This window comes from Castor canadensis, chromosome 17 (assembly GCF_047511655.1).
Source record: "Castor canadensis chromosome 17, mCasCan1.hap1v2, whole genome shotgun sequence".
Lineage (NCBI taxonomy): Eukaryota > Metazoa > Chordata > Mammalia > Rodentia > Castoridae > Castor > Castor canadensis.
This window is the reverse complement of record NC_133402.1, coordinates 63,222,471-63,247,108: the sequence shown is the minus strand read 5'-3', so window position 1 is coordinate 63,247,108 and position 24,638 is coordinate 63,222,471. Positions and strand designations below refer to the sequence as shown.

General features: G+C 39.5%; 1 protein-coding gene across 1 annotated transcript in view; it reads left to right on the top strand.

Annotated features, from left to right (window-relative positions):
• Nucleotides 1–24,638, top strand: part of Slc9a9 (solute carrier family 9 member A9) — a 511,055-nt gene that overhangs the window by 257,436 nt on the left and 228,981 nt on the right. The window contains exon 9 of the mRNA XM_074059491.1: nt 2,178–2,266. Within this exon, the coding sequence (XP_073915592.1) occupies nt 2,178–2,266 (89 nt within the window). The remainder of the gene's footprint in view (nt 1–2,177; nt 2,267–24,638) is intronic.

Below are 24,638 nucleotides of genomic sequence, written 5' to 3'. Positions count from 1 at the left end.
TGAGAAAGCAACAGAAGACTGAGAAAGTTGTTAGGAAGATACTGCTATTACCTAGGCCAAGGATGATTTTGGCTTAGAATTGGATGGTAGGGCTGGAAGAGCTGAGAAGTGGTTGGGTTTAAGGTAAGTTTCAAAGTCCAAACCAATAAAATTGCTGATATACAGTGAGAGGAGAAGTAAAGGGTGATCCCAAAGTTTTGACCAGAATAATAGGGAGGTTGGTGATCTGATACACAGAAGGCAGTGAGTGGGGCTGGTTAGTCGTGGTAAGGCTGTTGTGAGATGATAAAGCAGTGCAGTAACTAAGAAGATGGAAACTAAAGCAGCCCCTTGTCCACCCATGGTAGGTGTTCCATGAAGCTGAGCCCCTTCTCTGCCCTTTGTAACAATCCTCACCCCTTCTTACTCTGAGAATGAATGTATTCGCTGCTCCCACACACCTGCCCTTTTACACACTACCTCTGCACAGATCAATATACAGTCCAAACGGTTCCACAGCAGAGAGAGAGTCAGCTGATCCTCATCCAGAAAAAACCCAACACATTCAACAGAGATAGGGAAATCACATTTTTAAATAAAGAGAAATGTTTGCATGGCAATTCTCCTAGTGCCTCAAAGTACTTCCCGTGCTCAGCACCCTACATTTCTCTGCTGTTCATTGTCTTTTTTATCAGAAATTCTGTGAAAACTGAAATATAGTGTCTCCTAAGTTTTGTTTTTTTTTTTTTTGGTGCTGGGGACGAAACTCAGGGCCTTGCACTTGCCAGGCAAGCGCTCTTCCACTGAGCTAAATCCCCAACCCCTCTCTGAAGAGATTCTAAGAACTGAAAAATTAACAAAAAAACTCTAGAAATGCATTAGTGAATATATATTTCTTGGCAAAATTTCCTTCTTATTTTTATTCTTTTGTCTAAAATTTGGAAGCATAGTATTAAAAGGAAGTAAGTCATGTAAATGTCTATTCACTTACATTATGTAGATATGTTTCAGCAATATTTTCTCCAATGTCAACTTGAAAAATGACCAACATATAAATAAATGCATATGGTTTACATATCAAAAAGATAAGCTCAGTTCTTTAAAATTCTTTATGGCAGATTCATTTGAAATGTCAGTATTCCACTCACATATCTCTGTACTCTTAAGAATCATCAGCATTTAATTTATGAGTGTTTTTAGATGGGAAGATTCTGCTGCTTAAAATTCAATTCAATCCCCTTGGTCTGAGTTGAGGAACACTTCTATTTTGTGTTTTTCCCGAAGCCCTCCTCTATACCCAATTTCCCATAATTAATCTAATCTTTAATCCAAAGTGGAATGCAGCTCACATCACATCCTCACCCAAACCCCGGGACAAACAACACATTTGTCCCATCACTGCTATTTCTCTGTCCCAAAGGAATATCTACTATGTGTATGACTTCTTATAGCATTTAAAGTTCAGTATAATATGTTTAAGAAATGAACCCCACCACTGGCCTGGGGGCAGCTGATGGCCCACAGCTGGTAGGAGTCATACAAGACCACAGGCAGGCTTCCCTTCAAGGAGTGTGTGTCTTGGTTATATGTGTGTGTTCATTAGATTACCCTGCAGAAAGTAAACCAGCTTTGCCAAACAGCCAAAGGGGCAAACAAAGACTTCTCTCTCTTGCCTGGCAAGTAGGAACGTTGGCAAAAGTAACAAAGCCCTGTCCATGTCTTAGGTTTGTGACTCATGGCTTTTAATACTAAATTATGGTATGACAGGAGCCTTTCCAGGCTCTCCAAGGTACACAGTAGAAAGCACATGTCTGAGCAAATATGCCAATATTTAGTATAAAACGCAGCAAAGAAGTTGTCACTGGATATGAGAAGCCCAGAATAGACTATACAGTCTTTTGTTCATGTGCTTCCAACTGTAATGTTCCTAAATCATGACCAAGGAATCACTTATCTCCAGGAAGAATCTTCTTCTCATTTTTATTAAGAGTATTCTTCTTAATGCTTTTCTTTATGCTTCACCCCCAAGACCCATGTTTAAAGCAAGTAGCAAGATTTATCCAGGCTTCATTATCATGATAATTATTAAAAGTTTTCACTCTACTATCATCAAGTCCGTTTTCCAGCTGGGATGGCCTTGCTGTTTGACTCAGATGGGAAAGAAAATTGGTTTTGACTGGTCTTTTTTTGAATTTCAGGAATAGTCGCTGTTCTCTTCTGTGGAGTCACACAAGCACATTATACCTACAACAATCTGTCATCAGATTCCAAAATGAGGACTAAACAGGTAAAAGAAAAATTCACTCCAGGCTTTGTCTCTTCCTCAGCGATTCTGGCAGCACACACGGAAAGAATTTCATTAGTAAAGGAAGAAAGTGAGCTTAAGACTTCATTACAGATTGGATATTTATAGATTCTTTTCCCCTCCAGGATAACCATTAACAATCCTCTTGGTAAGCAAAAATATAGTTGTAACAGTCTCTCCCTCCTGAGAGATGCAGAAACGTAGACTGTCGGTCTTGAAGATGAAAGGCCTACAGTCAGTAATAATTCACAGTCACATCTAAACACATTATAAAGCATATGAGATTGGGTAGTTATAGAGAGAGAAGGAAATGAAGAAGCATACAAAAGTGATATTTGGTCTTTAATTGAGTGCTTTTGCTTCTAAGAAAACTCAACTGCCAGTTGTCATACCAGCAGAATGCATCTCCCTTATTCTGAGAACACATCTGTTTGGATATTTGCATATAAGCATGCCAGATTCCTTCCACACACATTTTCTGGTGACCACTTTGTGCCAAGCATTGTGCTAAGTACTAGGAATACAAAGACATACAGTGTGTGACCTTGCCTTCAAGAGGTCCATTATCAAGTCTATTGATAAGGACAAAGACATACAATGAACAGTAATCCACAAGATGACAAGTGCTGGGATAGAAAGAGCCTTATCAAGTGTTTGGAGAGCACTTTGTAAGGCTTCCTCCCTAGTTAAAACTGGAATAATCAGGAGAACATTTCCAGAGATGGTGTTCAATCTAGAAAAAAAAAAAAAATATATACACACACACACACACACACACACACACACACACACACACACACACAAATAGAAGTAATTTGATAAAGGGTTGGGATCCAGCAGAGGATGGATGGTTTTAACAAGGAGGGCATTGAGGTCAAGGGATCAGCTGAGCAAAGTCTTTTAAGTAACTGACTGAAGCTCTGTAAATATTTCAGTGTGGCCAGTGAAGGAGGACAAGCTAAAGCAAGTGGGATATGGTGAGGGATGAGGCCATAGATAGAGCCACAGGCCAACTTATGCAAGGGCTTAGGGGCTTTGAGAAGGAATTTAGGCTTTATCCTAAAAGTAATGGGTTCTGGCTTATATGACAGGAATTATTGCTTCACAGTTTTGGAGTATAGAGATTGAGACAAAGGTGTTGGCAGCATTAGTTCCTTCTAAGGGCAGTTAGGGAAATTTTTTACTAAGTCTTTCTTTCTCTCTTGGTTTCTGGTCATTTTCTGGAGATCTTTGGCGATCCTTGGCCTGTAGACAGATTATTCTGACCTCTACCTTCATGTCTACATGGATTCTTCCTATGCACCTGTCTATCTTCAAATGTCGTCTTTATCTAAATGCATTAGCCATGACCTCTACCTTCATGTCCACATGGATCCTTCCTGTGCACCTGTCTATCTTCAAATGTCATTTTTATCTAAGTACATTAGCCATATTAGATTACGGGCCCACTCTACTCCATTATAGCCTCATCTCAACTAATTACATTTGCAATGATCTACTTCCCAATATAGTCACACTCAGAGACACCAAGAATTAGGAATTTGGAGGAACACAAGTCTGCTCAAACAGGATATTGTTGAGGGGACTTATGTAGAATAATTTTAGCATAATTGAAGTGCAATTTTAGACATATCACTCTGGAAGATATGTGGAACATCAAAGTGCATCAGTTAGTTTTGCTGTCTAACAACCAACCAACCACCCCAGTGATATCTAGCAATAAACATTCATTTATCACTCTCCTGCAAGGTTCAGCCATTTTGAACTGGGCTGGGCTTAGTGGTGCATCATCTGAGCTTATTCATATATCTTTGGGTTTGTTCAGGGTCCTGTTCTAGGGTAAGCTTGACTGGAGCACCTTTGCCAGTGCCATGTGCCTATCATTCTTCCCTGGAAAGAGAATAAGCCACAGTATTGAAACAAGGCCATTTCAATCATTGCATCGTATCTCCTAAACAGCCAAAGAAAGTTCAAAGTCAAGAGGCCAAACTGGTCCCCAGCCCACTTAGTAGGCAAACATTGCAATGTTATATGGCAGGGAGTATGGATAAAGGGAATGACGAAGACTTGGACTGAATACAGTTGGAGTCAGAGACCCTCTTCTAATAGACCTGATGAAGCTGAGGACCTGTGGTAGAATATTGAGGCAGAGGGAATGGGGAAAGCAAAGTGACCTCCGAGCAATACCTCTAATTGGCCAGGAACTCCTAACCAGGAGTTCTTAAAGAGTTATTTTAAAGTTCTTCGTGATGGCTCATGCTTTCATCTCTCTCTCTTTGTCATGTCTCATACTCAGATGTTCCTGATTGCCCCCACCTGCCCAGGATCTCCCTAAGGCCAGTCTTCCCTTCTGCCCATCACCTCACGCATTTCAGAGGAATCACAAAATGCAAATTACAGAAATATAGAGGGTCCCCAAGTAAAACAAAAACAAAGTGACCAAAAACAAGATACCAATACCTAGAGACCTCCAAGGATCTTGTAGGATCCTTTAAATTATGAAGACTTCTAGCACTCTCTAAGGTTTTAAGGAGAAATATCTTGAGCTGGCTTTTCCTGGACTCTTTCATTTCTCTGAGCATTTTGTATTCTGAGAAGCTGACCCCTGTGTAGGGACTTGCACTTTCAAGTCATGCTATCTAGACTGCTCAACAAAACTTCAAAGATAACTGTCTCGTGGCAAGACAGCAGCCAGCACCTAGGGGAGACAAAATAAGAATCAGTACCCCACGGCCTTCTGTTCTCCCTCTGAATTCATGACAAGTGGTCCCTGGTGGCTTGTCACAATCCATTTTACAGCTCTCTCTTTTCAGGAAGGGGAGTTTTACAAATTTATTCTTTAACATCCAGAGAACTGAGTACTCCCATCTCTTCCCCCACTGACTCCTTCTCTGGAAGCCTAGATCACAAGAGGAGTTTTATGTTAATCCCTCCCCTCCCTTTGGCTTCCTCACTTCTTTTCTTAGTATCATTTTCCATTTATTTCTATTTCTACCTGTTATTTTTCTCTCATAGCGTATGCAAACATGGCACACATACATACGTGTGTGAACACTGTACATCTATGCACACATGTATCCACACACAACCACCCTTCGTATGTAGAGCCTAAGGTCACCACTCTGAAAGAAACGAGGCCAGAGATGCTCAGCCATGTCTGCACAGGGTGGCAAGCGGAGTTTAAACTCTGTGTGGGAAAGCCACTACAAACTGCAGAGAACTGCAGAAGCACATTTTATGGAGGTTGCCACTGGGTCCTCACTCTGCAACCAAGGAAGATGTGGAAAGCATAATGTGACATTACATGGCTACAGGACACTGCTTCTCCCTCTGCATCTTCTCTCTCTGTGTCTACACTGCCAACGGGATAAAGAGCAGTGGCTTGGCCACCTGGCGTCTCTCCTCAAGACTGTTTAATGGAAGAATAGGAAGTCAGCTAATGAAGTCTAGGGAAAATCCACGCAAATCAACTTTGTGTTATAAAATACAAAGGTGATATGATTTACAAAGCAATTTTATATTCTTTGTATCTTTGAGAATTAGATTGCCTTGTTAAAAATTGCATTTTCATTTAAAAATATGTTTTGTAAATGATAATTAGCCCCTAGATGTAAGAAAATTGATTTTTGGTTGAGCCCATGAAGAAAACATGTAACATCACTATGCATTAGGCCCAAAGCAGCCCAGCCCGGACATGTGGCACTGTTAGCCACCATAAGCGTTTACACCGCAAATGACAAAACACTCCACTAAAGAGCTTGAGAGCATGCCGCAATCCCTCTCCCTGGCATGGAGTGGTTCGCAGCCTTAGCGTACACATGTTCAGTTCTAGGGACAGGCAGGTGCTGCTAGCCCTGCCTCTGGCCCTGGAAGCTGAGCACTGCTAGGGACGCTCAAGGTGGACATCAGCACACAGCACTGCAGCCTAGAGGTCTCACCCTGATCCCTCCTGAACACCTCATGCAGACTCCATGCACCCACTCACACAAGTCCCAGCCGGGCAACCCTCCTCATTCCTTTCCCATCCTCCCACCCCCCAGGCAGGCCTTGGAGCTGGTTATCTAAGCCAAACTCCAGTATTTCCACATTATCCCTTTTAACTAGAATTTCTCCTTCCCTTTTTACAGTTCCCACCTAAAAATTATTTCCCACAGATACACGTGGGTATATAATATGCATATAAATAATTAACATTGATTGTTCATTGACATGAGGAAGTACATATTTACTTTCTACTTACCTCTCTACCTAAGAGACAGCTCTTCTTATTATCACTAACTACCTTCATTCATTGAACAAACATTTTTTGAGAACCTCTTGTGTTCCAGCCATCGTTCAAGATACTGGTGATATAACAGGGAGCAAAGAAGTTACTAGTAGAAGAACTTTAAAGTAGTCAAAATTTATAAGCAAAATATATAGTGTTTACAGTAAGTCATAAAACCAGTAACAGGCAGGGAATGGAGCTAGGATTGCGAGGGAAGGCAGGTTGACCAGGGAAGTCCTCAGAGAAAAGGTGATATTTGAAGGAAAGTGGAGCAATGTAGGCACTTGGTGCAGAACCATCCAGAAATTGGGAACAATAGCTAACAAAGTCCCTAGGAGCAAAGAGACCAAGGTGTCTGGAGCAGAGTGAACGATGGGAGAGTATGAGAGACAATCAGACAGCAACAAGTCATGGAGAACCGCGTGACGTGGGAAAGACTGGAAGCTTTTAAGTACAGCTGAGTATGTGATATGATTTAAGTTTGAAAAGAGTGGCTGTACCATTTATTAGCTAGGGAAGAATGCAAGCGTTACAGGCTGGAGGACAATCAGGAGCCTAGTGTCACTTTGCTGAGCTTTGAAAGTGTATTAGCCAATCAAGAGAAGCCTTAGAGGAGCTAGCTGGACACAGAATGCTCCAATTCAGGAGAGAAGTCTAGGTTATGCACACAATGTCAGGTGTCATTAGCATAGAGATGACATTGCAAATAAGAGACTGGATGAAATCTGCCATAGTTTGGACGCTGAATATTCCCCCAAAGGCCTATATCCTAAAGGCTTGGTCTCCAGGGTAGCACTATTTTAGAGGTAGGGCCTTGTGGAGGGATTTGTTCCTTGCTCTCAAAGAAGATTGTGGGACACTGTCCCTTCCTCTTTCTCTTTTGCTTCTTGGCCATCAGGTCGGTGGTTTTGCTGTACAGCACACACCTGCCATGATATGCTGCCTCACCACAGGCCCAAAGCGATAGACCCAATCAATTATGGACTACAGCCTCCAAAACTATGAACAAAAATAAATCTTTTCACTTTATACATTATCTCAGGTGATTTGAAATATTTCTGGAAAGATTGATAGCACAAGATCATTAGGGGTGAGGCTCAAAAATGAAGCCCTGAGGTACTCAGATGTTAAGAGGTCAAAAACCAACAAAGGAGAGGTAATAACCAGTAGGAAAAAGAAAAGCCAGGAAACTGTGATGTTCCAGGAGTCAAAGGAAGAAAGAATATAGCTCAAGAAGGAGCATGCCGAGTCATGCCAACTGCTGCTAGAATATCAGGACAGATTGAAAGCATGAACAGTTGTTGATGACACTGGTCGGCACCATATTGGTGGAGTGGCAGGGTAAAAGCCTGATTATAACAGGTTCAAGAGAGAATGGAGGAAAGAAACAAGAAACATCATGTACAGACAAGTCTTTCAAAGGAATTTCACTGTAAAGAGAAACAGAGAAATGAAGGAAACAGAACCAAAGGAAAGACCTTTTTATTTTTAAGGTGGAAGAAATAACTCTGTGCTGATCGGAATAATACAGCAAAAAAAAGATAGGCTAGACAATTTGCCAGGTCTTCTAAGTGACAGACTTCAAACTCATATTTTCTTATGTTGTGGGTCAAACTATTTTGCCTTTCATTAAATATTCTTTCATTAATAAATGAGATTGTAGCAATTGTGATGCTTAACTTTGTTTCTTCAATAAGCCTTTAGTAGATGGACGGATGGATGAATGAATGCTTGGATACCTTTTATCATGTCTTTAGTTAATTCAGAGAGTCACTTATCCTGTATTTGATTCCACCATGTTAGAAAAACGTAACCAAAGTCAATGCATTTTAATTTTTAAAATAAAATGTAGGTTCGGTTGGGCATAAATGTTTTCATTCATTTGCTTTTGAAAAGCCAGAATCTTTGTCTAGCATTTATGGGCAAACAATTGTATCTTCATTATAGCACATTCTTTCCAGATGCTTATTTTATTTCCATTCCCCCCAGATGATATTTTTAGTGTTTATCACCATTGAATGGAAAAGCAGCAATGCAAATCCAAATTTAAAATTCCAATAAAAATAAGACAATGGGAGCCAAATTGGACGTGCTGTGCGTGACTTTGTAAGAAAATTCAAGTAAAGGATTTTGAATATGGAGCAGCAAAATGATATGGTGAAACTAACACTTGACTGAGAGTCCAGAAAACTGGACCTTATCCCCAACTCTTCTAATAATGGCAAAGCATTGGAAAATTAATTTGACATATTAAGCTTCAGTTTTCTCATCGGTAAAATAAACTACTGAGCTAAGTGAGTGATTTTTAAAGATCATATTCTAAACCTAGTATTCTGTAACTGCACACAGAGCACGATAAATAGATAGATAGATAGATAGATATACAGATACAGATACGGATATAGATATATACATCTGGTTCCTTCTCCTAGACTAAGTTTGGACAGGGACCACAGGCTGAAAACCTTCAGTGATTGGAGATGAGATGAGGCAACAGAGCTTGCCACTGATCTGGAGGTCACAGCATTGGGTAGACCATTTCAATAAGTTGTCAAGTTAAATCCAAGGATGAGGCAATAAAAAATGAAAATCCTTGACAAAATGCTGAGCTAAAATAGTTCACACTGAAAACTGGAAGATTCTTCCTGGAAAAATTCTCTGGTCTTAAATGAGGGCAATGGCTTTTTTCTAAGACTGTCTGCATCCACAGTGCAGTGAGTTCTGCCAGCACTCATCCTCTCAGGGCATTAGTGAAGGCCTGTCCAGCTCTGCCATTTGAGCATGGACTGAGCATGCACTAAGCACAACAGTGGCATCTGGCACTGAACACCAGAGAGACAAAGGCAAATAAGACCAGCTCTTACCTGTAGGAGGTCCAAAAGAGCAAGGAAACTCACATGTGCGCATGCACACATCTTTGTGCACATGCATGCATTCACTCACTTGCACAAACAACCCCATGCCAATGTTAAGCTGTGCACACCATGCTGTGGGTACCAAAGAACTGAATTGGTAATAGGAGACAAGTTTCATGGGACACTCATTTGGAGGGTGGAGGTTTTGGAGCTCAGGCTGATTGATTAGAAGACTATCATACAGATTTCTTGAGGCATGAAAACAACGTGTGCAGAAGCATAAAACAAAAAAAAGAGCTTTGCGTGTCACTGAAACAAAGAGACTACAGTGTGATTAGGAACTATATTACCTTAGAAAAGTAAGTAGGGGTGTTTTGGGCTGCTGGTAGGTGTTTTGGGTGCTTCCTTGAAGCACAGAGAAGGGGAGGCATTTGGGAGAGAGCTGAGAATTAAAATGGGGAGATGAATTTAGGAGAACTTTGCAGTGTCTCAGTGTGCTATGTTTTGAAGAACTCTATCCTATGAGGCTGATCATTGCCTTAAGGATTTTGGCATTGGGATGCTGATAATAATCAGATTTCTGCCTTACAAAGATAACCATGATAGCATCGTTGAGGAGAGACTGAAGCAAGGCCAGTGGAGAATAGTAGTGTGCTTGTCTCTATTCGGGTTTAAGGGTTTGTTATGAGCAAACGTGGTCATCGCCTTCCATGACATTAATCTTAACACTCACGGCGTGCCCTCCTATTCAACTCCTTACACATGTAACATCGAAATTAATCTTTTATAACTTTAAACATAATCTTCTCCTATCTAATCTCTTAAGATGTTGTGGTACCTGTGAAACATTTACGGAAATTTATCATTTCACTTTGCCTTGGACTTGGGAGCTCAATAAATTCTTGCTGAATTAATAAATAAATAGAATGATTGGATGATGACCATTAACATTCTAAGATAAAAAATAGAAAGGAGAAACAATATATGCTAATTAATGGTTTTATTTAATTCTGATATCATGCATTAATTTAAATTTAACGAGTTGGATGCATAAGGCAAATGTCTAGAGTAATCCTAAGATATTGAAAGAAAGATCAAGTACAATTCCATTACTTGTGTGAGTTTCCTGCTGTGTGGCTCTCCCTTATTGATTTGCATTACAGTGGTTTTTGATTATGGTTTTGTGCATTTTTTTTTTCCTCCAACACTTTTAACAAAAGCAGCACGTTCCATCCCAGTTACCTGTTCCCAGGCACAGTGGAAAATGTCGTGGGCAACAATGCACCTGCCTCGCTGGCTTCTGTGAAGATCAAAGATATCTTCATAGAGCATAGAATTGCCTTTATTTCTTACTCTAATTACATTTCTTTTGTCAAGATTTCTACCACTTTTCTTCTTCCCTTCATTCAAAGTACCTTTAAAAATACCATCCTAGAAGGGTTGAATTTATAAATGATGGCAAAGTGTTTAAATTTCTCCTTAGCTAAGCTGGTGGTTCTTTTCAATGAAACTCATTATATTGCATAAAGGACATTTAGTAGTTTGACTAATAAGTGTTCCATTTTAAATGGTAATGAGAGTGGAGCTCCCACATCAGGGCAAGAACACACTGTACTTTCAGTGCCCAGAAAGAATTATTGCCTGTGAACCCCGAGTGGAGAAGCCTTTTCTCCACAACCAACTAAACTGGCTGGCATTACAGTATGGCCACAGATGACTATTTTGTAACCTAAATACTGGAGCCCAGGGACCAGAGAGAAATGAAAGCAAGTACGACATGAGCCCTGCTTCCCCTTGAAAATTCTTCATGTGACATTTTTTTCTCTGACAAACTATTGTTGGACTGTAACTGCTCAATTAAATCTATCCTCTCTCAACCCACATCTGTATTTGTTTATAGCAGTTAATTGCAGTTGGGAACCTCAAGTCATAAAATCAAAAAAGTTCACAGCTGGGTGGGGCTACAAAAATGAATTTCAACTCACCTCCCAGAGATTCTCTCTCTCTCTCTCTATTGCTTTTAGAAAACAAAAAAATCACCAATTCATTTATATATAAATGAATTGGTGATGTGATTCATATATATGAATTGGTGATTTTTTTGTTTATATATATAGATATATATATATACACATATATATATCTATATATATGTATATATAGATATCCCCTCTTATATATAGGTCTGATTTCAATGCACAAAGCAAAAAAGAAAAAAACCTGAATACAACTCAGTGGATCAGCTGGCCTGGTTCCTACTTTGATACCACTCAAGACAGATGGATGCCTGTTATTACCTTAGGATTTCTAAGGGACAATGGCATAACCCTTTAATAGCCCATTATAGTTTTACCACCCTGCTTGATTGGTGCAGGTATGAAGGGCTTCCGTCTCATAATAGCACTTGGGGATGACAAATGGAAATGACTGTAATTTTTCTACTCATGTTAATTAAATTTTATTGATACTGTACAGGAAAAACCAAGGCTGAATATGTGTGGCCCAAATGTGTGTTTGTTAAAGAATATGGCTAGATTTAAGGATGCTATTTCTTTAACAGTCTGGAAAGATACAGGAAATGTATTTAATAAGATGTTAAGACTGTGAAATTCCTTCGTAGGAGAAATTGAATTGCTTCTAGGGACACACTCAGAAATCCAGAGAATATATCAGTGGAAGTAGGAAACAGACCGTGATTAGAGCACCTGAAAGGGAAATCTACATAGAGGAAGAGTCTGGTTTTAGAAAAGTCACTTAACACAGTTATTCTGTATTCCATTGCAAATGAACTTGATTGGAATGAGAAGGAGCCATGTGTTCTTGAGGAGAGGAGAGCATAAAGGGACTGCTACAAGAGGGAACCCCAGATAACAAGCTGTTCGTGATGTAATTTCTTCCTTTGATTTTAAGCTGTTTAAAACTGTGCTTTAAAACATGTTTCTTTTCCCTTTTTGTACTGTTCCTTCCTCTGATGGAATTAAAATTTCAAGGACAAACTAGAAGGGAAAAGACATCTGATTGAAAACTAAGGAATTTTTCTGCAGAGAAAGAATGTCTAATCTTGTCTTAGTGATTGTAAGGACCCAACTTTACACAATTCTGCCCTTCCCCAGAGACCTGTAAAAACATGGTCATTGAGACTCCCAAAGCGTTACTTTGGATTTCTAGAAAGATGACTTCATACTCAGCCCTTGGCTTGTCTTTCCTTTCTAAAGATACTCCTCTGACAATAGCATGGGGGCCTCTGACATGCAGCTAGGGCAAAAGATCTCTTGGCCAACTAGAAACTGGCAGGCAGGAAGGGTTTCATAGCTAGCTTTTTGAGAGCTGGCAGAGTTTCGGTATTCTGAGTTCTGACAGAACAGGTTTCTGGATAGTTAATGTGAAGTTGTGTGAGCAGTGTCTTCCCTAGGGCCACAAGGGGAACTGGATCTTAACGTTTTATGTCCTTACACAGGTGTTCTCCAATGGTGGTCTGCAGGCTGGTGTCATAATGATTCATTTTTATGACACTGCCTGTACTCATTTCTGGCACAGAATAATTGACAGTTTCCTCTTAGGGAAAAATCCACCATTCTTCTCCCTTTGTGCTGATTTATTACTGGCTTTTACTTCGCTTTTATTAATACCAAGTCGATGGTCTGTAAGGGACTTCTGACTCATCGGAGTATTCCGGGGACTAAAAAGAATTTGGGATCATCTAACCTTCCAGGGAAAAGTGATTTTTAAGAGAGCATTACTTCTTCATTGCCCCTACTGGATTCTCCCTATAATGGCTGTGCTGGTCAAAGGACTCAGATACACTGGCCTGTTAAACAAAGCAAGGTCCCTCTTTAAAGGTTTTCTCTATGCTATGGACAGAAAATGCCTATTACAGGTTCCAGAATGTTCACAGGCATTTACCTGTGTCCAGTCTTAGTTCCTGATTTTCCCAAGTCCTAGGTAGCCTAATGGAAGGAATCTGAATTTTATGCACAATTGGGATTCAAGGGGTAATGAAAGAATTCAGGTGCAGGAATGGATAAGTCAACACCTAAGAGTCAAATTCCTAGAAATGGAAAAATGTCTGACATAGCCTGTGGGCCAGCATCCTCTTATGGGACACTGTGAGAATGAACTCAGCCCTTCTAACTCACCCACCTGCTGCATGCCTGCACTGTGAGGAAGAGAGCACTTATTGCTAAAATCCAGGCAGGAGGGGCCAGGATTTTTTTCCCTGGGAACACAAGTGACTCTGCAGGGGCCCACCCCTCTTCCCAGAATGCTGGGCAGTGAACTTGAAAGAATTTGAGCAGGTGTCCAAGTAACTCAAAGGGGTTATCATTAGAAGAAATGGACACACACACACAAAGTTTTCCTTTATTGATAGGAAAAGGACATACATGATAGAGACAAAGATCAGGGAAATAGGGAGCTTGAAGTGCCAGCAGCAGAAATAGCAGGTGCCCCAAGGAGAAAGGCAGTCCTGGAATTGCAAGTGGCAAAGGTAGCAATGTTAGCAGCAGTGGAGACAGGGGCAGCAGCTTGGAATGAAGCCAGGCAGGTTGGAGCAGGCAGAATCAGCAGGGCTGGGCAGAGCACTAACCAGAGCTGAGAGCGGTCAACCATACCCTGATGATATGTGCTACCCTAAGTCCCTGCTCTTGGAAACTCCCGGCTCAGTAATTCTCAACCCAGGGTACACATCAGAATTTTTAAAAATAAAATCCCAGATGTCTGGGCCCCATGCCAGGTTTTTTGATTTATTTAAGTCTGGAGTAAAGCCTGGACTGCAATATTTTTAACTGCACCAAACTGGTTCTAATGAGTGGCCTGAGTTGAGGATCTAGAAAGACACTGGAAAGGCTGAGGTCTTCTCAGTTGGCAGATGAAGAGGGTTGTGATCCACCAGATCAGATTCAACATGTCCCAGGGACTTCAAGGTAGTCTTGGGGCACTGGTTCTTAAACCATACTGCACAGTGGAAGCACCCAGAGTTGTCAAATTCTGCCTGTCTGATGCTGCCTCTAAAGATCCTGACTTAATTGGAAAAGTGCAGCCTGGACAACGGATTGTTGAAAGTTCCCCAGATATTTCTAATGTGCTTTTGCACTTGACAGTCATTGACCTTGGGGACGTTAAAAGTCCTCATGAAGCTCCCCTTTGGGGTTTCCATAAATCTTTCAGAGCAAAAGGAACTCTGTCGGGGATTTTGAATTCTGTGTGAGTAGAGGGAGACTTAAAGACATCAACATTTGAGGGTTTGTATAAATTCATTTATTTTCGTAGATGGGTGTTTCCAAAACATTACCCAAATAAGCATCCCCACAATTCTTAAATCTGGAAAGGCAGTCACACAGCCCACACCTAAAGTGACAGGTTCCTTATAGGATGATTTGCTCATCTACCTAACTTGAAGCTCACAAGTGAAGTGAAGGGCTCATAGAGTCACTGTGGTAATCACAGCACATGAAGCTGTCATACTACATCAAAACCGGACATCGATTTCCACTTGTTTAATTTTTAACTTGGTAAAATATAGGCTTGATAAGTATTTATTGATATTGGCTAGTCGTTGTCTAAGTGGTTTAATGAAATTAGTATATTTAATCCTCATGACAATAACCAATGAGCTAGTCATTCCAGTTGTTTTACTGAGGAAGAAACTGGGGTGCAGAGAAGAAAAGTAATTTACATACAGCTGCACAACCAGCAGATGTGGGTGAGAAAAATGAAGTTAGAACCAATACTGAATCCAGTTCTCTTCCCACCTCACTAAACTATGTTTCTTCCATCTCTAGTTAGTGAATCAAAAGTCTCTCACAGCTCAACCTTTTCAGTTTCCAGTTTATATGGTAATTCATATCTGGTGCAGTTCATGGAATGCATTTGGAATGTTTCTACATATAGAATCTGTAGAAACGCACGCTTATCCATCTTAACCTATCCTGTTATTTACTACCTTACTATACCACACTGCAGCACACCATGCCATACCATACCTGACCTAAAAAGAGTAAAATTTTCCCACTTCACCTAAAATTAGTTGGAGCTCCAATAACAATATCTTAGAGTCTATACTCTTGAGGCTCGAGAGACTGAAATCAATTCTCTAATTACATTAGCTGAGGATGTGGTGTTTCTGAAATGACAATGATTTTAGTTAGCATTCTATACCGTGTATGACTTTTAAGAGAATGCTTGCCATGTTTATTTCTTAAAAGCTATGGCTAAGGCACACTTCATAATTTTTCAGAACTTCACAAAAATGGAACATGTCACATGTAACAGGGTAAATGCTTAAAGAAGAATCCAATGTGTATTTAAGGTTATAATTTATGCACAGATAGCCTATGTATTTGTGTTATGAATTCTAGAATCTTTGCCATTCTCAAGAGCTTTCATCTGAGAACACTTTATTCTACTCAAAGAACCCCTCTCCTGTAAAGAGCTCCTTTTTGTATCTTATGTCATAAGTACTTTACAGTCCCGTATCACTGTAACGGTCAGATTTAAGTACTTGGTGATAGACAAAAAGAAACCTGCTTCCAAAAGCATATTCTTGTTTAATTTCAATAAAGTTATTCAATTTTCCAAAGTTAAGCAAAAAAGTATGTAAACTCATTGATAATGTCCAACTGGGTGTAAGGTATGTCACCCAGGTGTCATCGGCAGAGAATAATCAGATACAACCTAGCTCTGAGTTCCTGCTTTCACACTTACCTTTCTATCGAGAGACAATATGCACCAGCAGGTTTTGTGATATAGACGCTATCATTGCAGAGTAATGAGGTGTTTTAAGCTATCTTTAAGATTTTCTCTAAAGTGTATGCCCATAAGTAGCTTAGTTTTACTTTTCCTTGAATATGTACGCATGCATGTATGTATGTGTGTGTGTGTATATATATATATATATATATATAAAGATAGATATCTATAGATATCTATACATATGATACCTTCTCAGCACTTTTAAGTGTTTTTAAGTGATTGATTCTTCCCGAATGTTTTCTTTGGTCAAAAATAATGGTTTAAGCGGTAACCTCTAGGAGTTAGGTATCAGATCTGCTTTTTACAAAGAAGGCTGGTTTCATTTCTATTATTCACCTGAACATTCTGATGATTTATGCGATCAAAGTTACTTTTTCTATCTTTTTTTAAAGATCTCAACCTAGGAACTCTATTTGAGAAGATTTTTAAATTTCATCAAAAGTTTCAGCTTATGCTACAGAGCACAGAAAAGTGACTTCTTAAAGGTTTTTTTTTAAACAAAATGAAATGTTAGGTGTCCCATTAGTTTCCCAATGACTTCAGTAAGGGTTGTGATTCAAAGAAAACCTCAAGCCAAATTGATTATTTTATCCCAAATACATTTTTCTGATGCTGCTGTCCACACCTCAGCTCGTTGACCAGAGTATTCAAACGCACAGCCAAACAACCACCTGGGCCAAAAAAGAAGTCCTTAAATCTGCCCCACTGGTCAGCACACAGGACTCAGTTTGGTGCCAGGCCCCCAGCTTCACCCCATTTTTACTTCCTGGGAGTAAACCAAGCTCTGTAAACCAAAATGCACGAAAGCTTAATATGAGCCAGTGATCTGCCTGCTAAAGTACCCTACCATCTGCATCCAAAGAGCGTCAGGCCTGACACTGAGGAAAGTTCTGGGGCCCTGGGAGAGACATCCAATGCAGCATGCTGTGGAGAGAGCGATTAACACAGGAAGACCAGATGCAAGGCAGCCATTTTGAGAAACACAGTGTAAAATATTCAGATTTCACAGTCAGTCAAACTTCATAAAGCCATGCTTTACCTCTCTAACTTTGACCTAGATGAGTGGAGAGATGATTTGGTTTGTGACTCTGCTGAACAGAAGCTATACTTCATTTAGAGTTATTTTAGAATTCATTTCCAATTTTTTAAAGCATCAACATATCCCCCATTTTTGTATTCTTTTGACTTCCAGATTTACCTGTTTCATAAAACATTATCAGATCTTAATTACTGTGAGCTGGTCTTAAATTTCAAAGTATTGTCTGATGACTGAGTTAATTTTCAATGTGAAAAATGTAGGCCTTCTGTTCATAAACAGACTGTTTTTTTATGTGAAATCTTGGCAAGTTGATTATTATGCTCACTTTTTACCATGTGAAGTCTTTAATAGGAAAAGCATTTACCATAGCTTTGTGAAATATTCCAACTTGCAAAATAAGACTCGATTTATTCATAGGTGTGACTGTTAGAAATTGCATTATGCTCTAGACAATAGGTTAGATGGACTAAACCGAGACATTTAGTGCATTGCAGGACAGATCCACGTTATTATTTACGAAAAATAATAGCTCTTCATAAATGCTCACCTTATTAACAAAGAAATGCCATTTCACTTTAGCTACAAAGACCTTTTCCTGACAGAGGCACATTCACAACAATGGCCTATTTGAATTCTTTTTCTCTCTCCCTCTCAGTCACATTTTTTAAGGAAAAAAAATACCATTACCTCCAAATGCTGTAGATATATGATATTTAAAGATGTAGGAGTTTTTTCATGGCTATGCATCAGTACCACAACAAAGGTCAGTTTTGCTCCATTTTGCATACGCTGTGTTCATATCTCTGACTACTTCAACTTTTTAGCCTCAGCTCCCACATTTTTCTAGATTTCATTCGTTCTTTCAAAGTATCTTCAACTGGGCTGTATTCATGACTTTTAGAAGTATAACATTTGGCACAATGCTTTCCAGAAGTCAGAGAATAAAGTACTGAATTGTCATGCCTCTCTCCAGGTTGATCTTCACACCACCTCTGCATCTAGAAAGTAACACCAGTAGGAGGACAAGGACTGGACCTAGGCAACCTTGCGTGCTCATGTATTTGTGTATGTCATGGAGAAATGGCCCAGCATGGAATGTCAGCCCCCTAGGAAAGCAGGGTCTTGCTCTGGCTTGTTACCTGTTATGTCACAATGGCCACAGTGTGCCTGGTGTGTGCAGATGCTCACTTTATATTTTTGGGGTGAATGGATGAATCTCAGTGTTCTGTCCTGTAGGACCCAACCCTGAACTGGAAAGCAGTGAGTGAAAGTCACATGGGCTCTGTTCTCACTGGAGACCGTGCATGGCAGGAAGTCCTCTGTGAGGGAGTAACTGGTCCTCTAGGGTATATAATAAAGGATCCTTTTGCCATGAGAGTTCAGAGTAGTCATTGAGCACATACTTCAGCACAGGCTTAAAGACTAACTAGATGTGAACAGGGAAAGGTCTAGGGAAAAATGGGAGCCTTGCAAGATGAGACTTCATCCCAGGAAGGATCTGGTTCATGTGAGAGGCTGAAGGGCCCTGACATCCTAGAGTGATCATACAAGTGAGGTGTGAGTCAAAATGAGTGAAATAGCATAGAGTCATGGAACTATGGGGCTGCAAGAAATCCTGTCACTCAACTAGCCCATCTTAGCTAGCTACATGTTATTTGGGAAACTGAGACCCAGAGATCTCTGAGCAAGTTCCAGACTTTAAAATGATTTTTTTCTTTTTCAATTTACATTTCATGCTTTTTATAAAAATTCAAGCAGTTCAAAAGTTTTTAAAGTAAAATTTAAGTTTCTCTATTCTATAAGTAGCTGCTATTAAAAGTTGGTATATTCCTGCCTACCCCCTTCTTGGAACAATTTCAACAGGTTCCATTCTTCTCTTTTCATATATGAATACAAAATACATCCACCATGTTCACCCTCATTCCCCCTTTCCTTATGCCGACCCCCTCCCACTGGTACCCTCCCCTGAAAAGACCTATTTTGGTGGAAAACTAGGTAATATCTTTTTACTATTTTGAAGTAATTTGATGTATTTTAGAAAAAGGCTGCCCCAAAAGAGTTGGTGTATATCTTTTTAGAATTTTTCTACACGTTATTAAACAAAATGTGATTATTACATACACTGGTTGTTCTTAAGCTTTTTGATAACATAGCCTCTTTATACTTTTGGAAATTATTGAGGGCCCCAAAGATCTTTTGTTTTTGTGAATTATATCCAGTGGGGTACTACAGCCAACTAGAAGTAACTCTCCATCCACATTTACTTGTAGCCTAAAGTCAACCACAGAGGGAATATTTACACCAATGAATCAGGTAAGACAACAAATCAGGGCTCTCCCCTCTCCCCAGAGAGTCAATTGTCAAACATTTACCCACACACTACTGACTACATGAACTATTGTTTATTGTACTAGAAATTTAAAATGATATTTTAGAAATATTCAGTAATTTATTTAAAAAAGAAAAATGATAACATAAATAACATTTTCTGTTTATGTTTTTGCAAATCTCTTTGGTGTCTGATTTAATGGAAGACAGCTGCATTCACATATCTGCTTCTGCAATCAATTTATTGTGATATCACAAGCTGTATTATCTCTGGAAACCTCCAGCCTGTGTCCATGACAGAAGGAGAGTAACAAAGGCAAATGTCTTCATAATACAGTGTTTAAAAAAACCATGTTGACCTTAGGGAGTCCCAGGGGTCACTTTCATACTTTGAGAACTGTCCCTACACATAAATAGCTTTCTTTTACTTTTTACCTTTTTGAAAAAGCTTTTTTTGAAAACACTGTCATGGGCTGTGATGAAAATCAAATTTATTTTTAAAAAGACTTGCAGTATATATGCTGAGTAGCATTGGCTCTTGTTTTGTCTACTTTTCTTCATTTCTACCCACATATTGCATCACCTAGACAGTAAGAGGGAAAAGAGGAGATGAGGTAGAACTCAGTGGAATTGGCGTAAGCTACCTCTTTTCTGACGGTTTTAGGATGAGCCTCCTGCACTTTTTGTCTTCCCTGGTTCAGTGCCACTTCCAGCAGGAATATGTAATACAATTGCTCACAGTTAGGGTTCCTTCATTCCTCATCTGAATCCCTGACTCCAAAGACATGAAAAGTTCCCTTTGCCCTTCTTTTGAGATGAACTCAAGTAAGTAAAATTCAGTTACAGTCACCTCAGTCTCCAGAGAGTTAAGAACAGAGATCAAATTTGAGGAAATTTGAGGATATGGTTTACATTTCTCTTCTAAGGAAAGACTTCACATCTCAAGAGCTGAACAAGACCAGGATGCCCAACAGGAGGCATGGGGTGTTGAATCAAGTTCATTCTTAAATAATGATAGATTTTTAGGTCATGGAACCCGAAACTATGATGGCACCCTTTGTATCTTCAGGAGCTTGGTTCTGGTATCCAGCCCACCCCCAACATGCACACATAGAAACAAAAATTTGTGGCTGCTCAAGTCCCTTATGTCAAAGGGCATGGCATTGCCTGTAGCTTATGCCCATTTAAGTCACCTGCAGATTACTTATATCTCCAATGGAAACAGTGGGCACGTGGTCTGTATTGTTTCGAGAATGATGACAAGAGAAACGTCTGTTCTTGTTCAATATATGCACGATATTTTTTTCAGATATTTTCAAGCCATGGCCAGTTGAATCCATAGATGTAAAACCTGCAGATATGGAGGCTGACTGACTATCCTCACTAAATAACTGTTGCTGAATGAATAGGGTTTTTGTAAGGATTAAATTAGTTTTCACACATTAGTTTTTACAAAGTGTTTGTGGCTTATAACAAGCACTATATGCATGTTACATTTTGTTTTGGTTTTTTTCTGAGTACTAGAATTAGGCTCATAATTACAGCTTGCTGTTCAAAATTCTGATCTATAACGGGATTATTTTATTCCATGAAATAAAATTTCAAATGTTAAAAGAAGATGGGTTGACAGAGGAAAATCCACATTGTGGCAAATTTTTGATGAATTCAAATAGAGTAGCTACCAATCTGAAGCAGTGTTAGATCAGAAAACATGTGGTGAGAAATGCATATCAACAGCAAGAGGCAGCTCTGCCCCTGCACAGGTGTCCGATTCTTGTCCTTCTTTCCTATGTATTGCAACAACTATTTGAGTAGTATTTTTAGGATTTCTCATGAACTTGAAAAAATGCATGTGCACTTTTCCATCTGGTCAGGGCTTTTCCTTACTACATTAGCAATTACATTTGATTATTTTACTAACAATAATAATTCATGTCCTTATGGCCACTTCTTATTTATTAGTCAAAAAAATTCCTTGAAGACATGCACAGTGCATGTTACAGACTCAATAAATGCAAACTTCAATAATGCACCCTGGGGTCCTAATAATAAGAGATGCATGGCTTAGCTTCCAAGCAAGCACAACCTAGGGTCGAGATCCTTGTTCTCACTCCTCCCTGCTGAAGTCATGGTGGGGGGTGGCGATTGGCATCCCTTCCTCTCATCTCAAATTCAGGGACAAAATAGGGCACTCCCTCGCAAAATTTATTAGAAATACAACATCAGATACAGTATGGGATCATCTAGTCTTCATTGTGAATTCCTCCCTTTTTAATGTATGTATCAGAGACTTTGTAAAAGCTATAAAACTTTATATAAATGTAAAACCTTTATAAAATACTTTGGCTTCTCACTCTCTCCTGAGAAGCAGTAACTATCATGATCACAGAGTCTTTGAAATTGGAAATTATGACTTCTATTCTCTTATCTTTATTTAATTTTACTTCATTTTCTTAAGGATTAAAAATCCCTTCTCAACTCACACAATCTATAAAACCACCCCCCAAAACTAAATAAATAAAACCCATGATAATTTCATTCCAAAATCCACTTGCAGATCTTTTCATAGGATGACTCTTCTAAAAAAAACTTCTCAATGCCCTTGTTTGATCTAACCCCCTAGAGAAGATTACATATCAAAGACAATTAAAAACTTGTTAGTAGAAATGGGGCCAAAATGCTTCAAATGAATTAAGAAATCTTCTGGGTCTTTTCCAAAAGCCCAAATGAACTTAGTCTTTTTCTGTCTCCTGTGTACTTACAATTTTTTCTAAGTTGAATTTGTGTTTTTCCTAACTATCTCAGTGTTAGGCTTCAGATGAGATGTTGACTTCCTTCCAGAAGGACATATCTCACCCTAAAGTGACCACTGACATTACTGTTCATCAAGTGTGGCTGTGTCTCTGACCCTCGAGACCCCATAGAGAAGGGGAGCTTCTCTATGTGATGACGATTCACCTGCCTCATCTGAGGCTCTGTCTCCTCCCTCATAGCGCTGGATCTTTCCTCTTCATCTTTAGATATTCATGCTCACTTCAGGGTTTTTTGTTACTCTTTGGAATTAATACTCTTGGAAGGCATATTTTGTGGACTTTTCTTTCTTTTGAGCTAGAAGGACAAACATATCTAAATGGAAACTAATACATAAAAGGAACCTTCCTTTCCTCAGCTCCCCCCTTGCCACATTAGGACCTTTTACTAAGTCCTGTTTGATGACACACTGCTTTTTGATGTTTTAAGTCTTACTAAAAAAAGGTAATTTTGTGCTGTTAAGTAACTGTGATCGTTAATCTTAATTGTCAATCTGATTGGATTGAGATTAGTAAAGGACACCTCTGGGTGTGTCTTAGGGCATAACCAGAGACAGTTAGATCATGAGGGCCCCAATCTAATGAATGGATTCATCCTTTAATGGCTTCATAGTTTGATGGTATCATTGGAAGTTGATAAAAGGGAGGAAGTTGGACCTTCTTGAAGGAAGTAATCCCTGGGACATTCCCTACTATATCTTGCCCTGGCCTCTTCCTGTATTCCCTCTCTCTGCTTCCTGTCTACCTCCTCTACCATGTGCTCCCTCCACCATGATGTTCTCCCCAAGTACCCGGGACTGAACAACCATGAATAAATTCTTCCCCTTTTAAGTTGTTTTTATTAGGTATTTGATCACAGTGATATAAAAGTCATAAAATAGCAGCTCAGTGCTCTTTTTGTAAAGGTTTCCTACCCTCATCTCCAGGGTGACTAAGAACCCTTGTTTGCCCAGGACTAAATGGACAACTTCCAGAATGTGGAACTTTCTATACTAAAAGGAGAAAAGGTGTCACATCAACCTGGGACTAGTTAGTCACTCCCCTGATCATTACACTGCAGTCAAATTCTGCTTTCTATGTTTTCTTATTTCCTAAATATGTAAAGAAAAAATATATAAACTCATAATTATGACAGGTAAGATTACTGAGGAACTACTAATGTATAGGTGGCTGAGTTAATTTGCTTAATCCTTCCAATAATTCTAAATTCTTCTAATTAATTCTTTGTTCTTCCAATCATTTATTTCTCCATTTTACCAGTGGGTAAAAGGAGGCTCAGAAAAGCAAAATACCTGACCAAGAGCCTACAGTGCTAGAGCAGGGAGCTGAGCAAAGGAATCTGGCTCCATAGTTAGTGTTCAAAGGAGTGAAACCCACTTCTTCAATGAATGGCTGTGATTCCTGCAAAGGCACCCATGGAAGTCGTTGTGGAGGAAAAGGGAAGGGAATGTTTTCTCCTTCTCTCTGTGTCTTTGGTCTTCTCTCTCCTCCCATCCTGTGCACTGAGTATCTACCTTCAATTATTGTCAGTTAGCATTGGCAGTGGCACAGCTGACCCCAGCCAACTGACCCCCCACCTGGACCCAGATGCATTCTGTCTCATTCTTGACATGAGTTGTCACTCCCTGTCCTATGAAACCTAACCCCTACCTCTTCCTGGACCACCATGTCTTGCAAAGCCCCTTTGTCTGTGGCCCTTGCAGCCTCTTGGTTCTGTTCCCACTGCTGAGGGGTTGTAAGTAGGAAGATTGAGTAGTGGGAGGGAGGTGGGCCTACTGCTGGAGCTGGAAGAGTCTAATCTTAATGTGATGTGAAACAGTTGGAATTTTATTTGTTAGAAAGGCACCATGTAATATTTATAAGCATTGACACGAACACATCTGCGTTTTAGGAAGATAAGATGGACCAGGGCAAGGAATCTATAGGACTGTCAGATTGTCTTCATTATATGAGAACTGACAAATTCGGATGCAATACTGCTAAGCACCAAGAAAACTAGTCAATTAAATGAAAGAAAAATTACCTAGTCTAGTTCCTTTAGCCTTGTGCTACTGTTCTCTGATTTTTACTCTCTAGGACCAATAGAAAATTCTAAAACAAACAAAAAGAAAGGTTAAGTTTTGTCATCTATCAATTAAACACTCTAGGAATGTTAGAACCTGCTATATTTTTAGTGTACTAATCTGTTTAGTTAAATGCTCATGTTTATTACTCTTCCAGTAAAGCTTAAAAAGAAGCAGTGGGGGCATAACACATGTCATCTGTGAAAAATAATAATACTCAGAAACAGCCTCTCCTCCCAGCA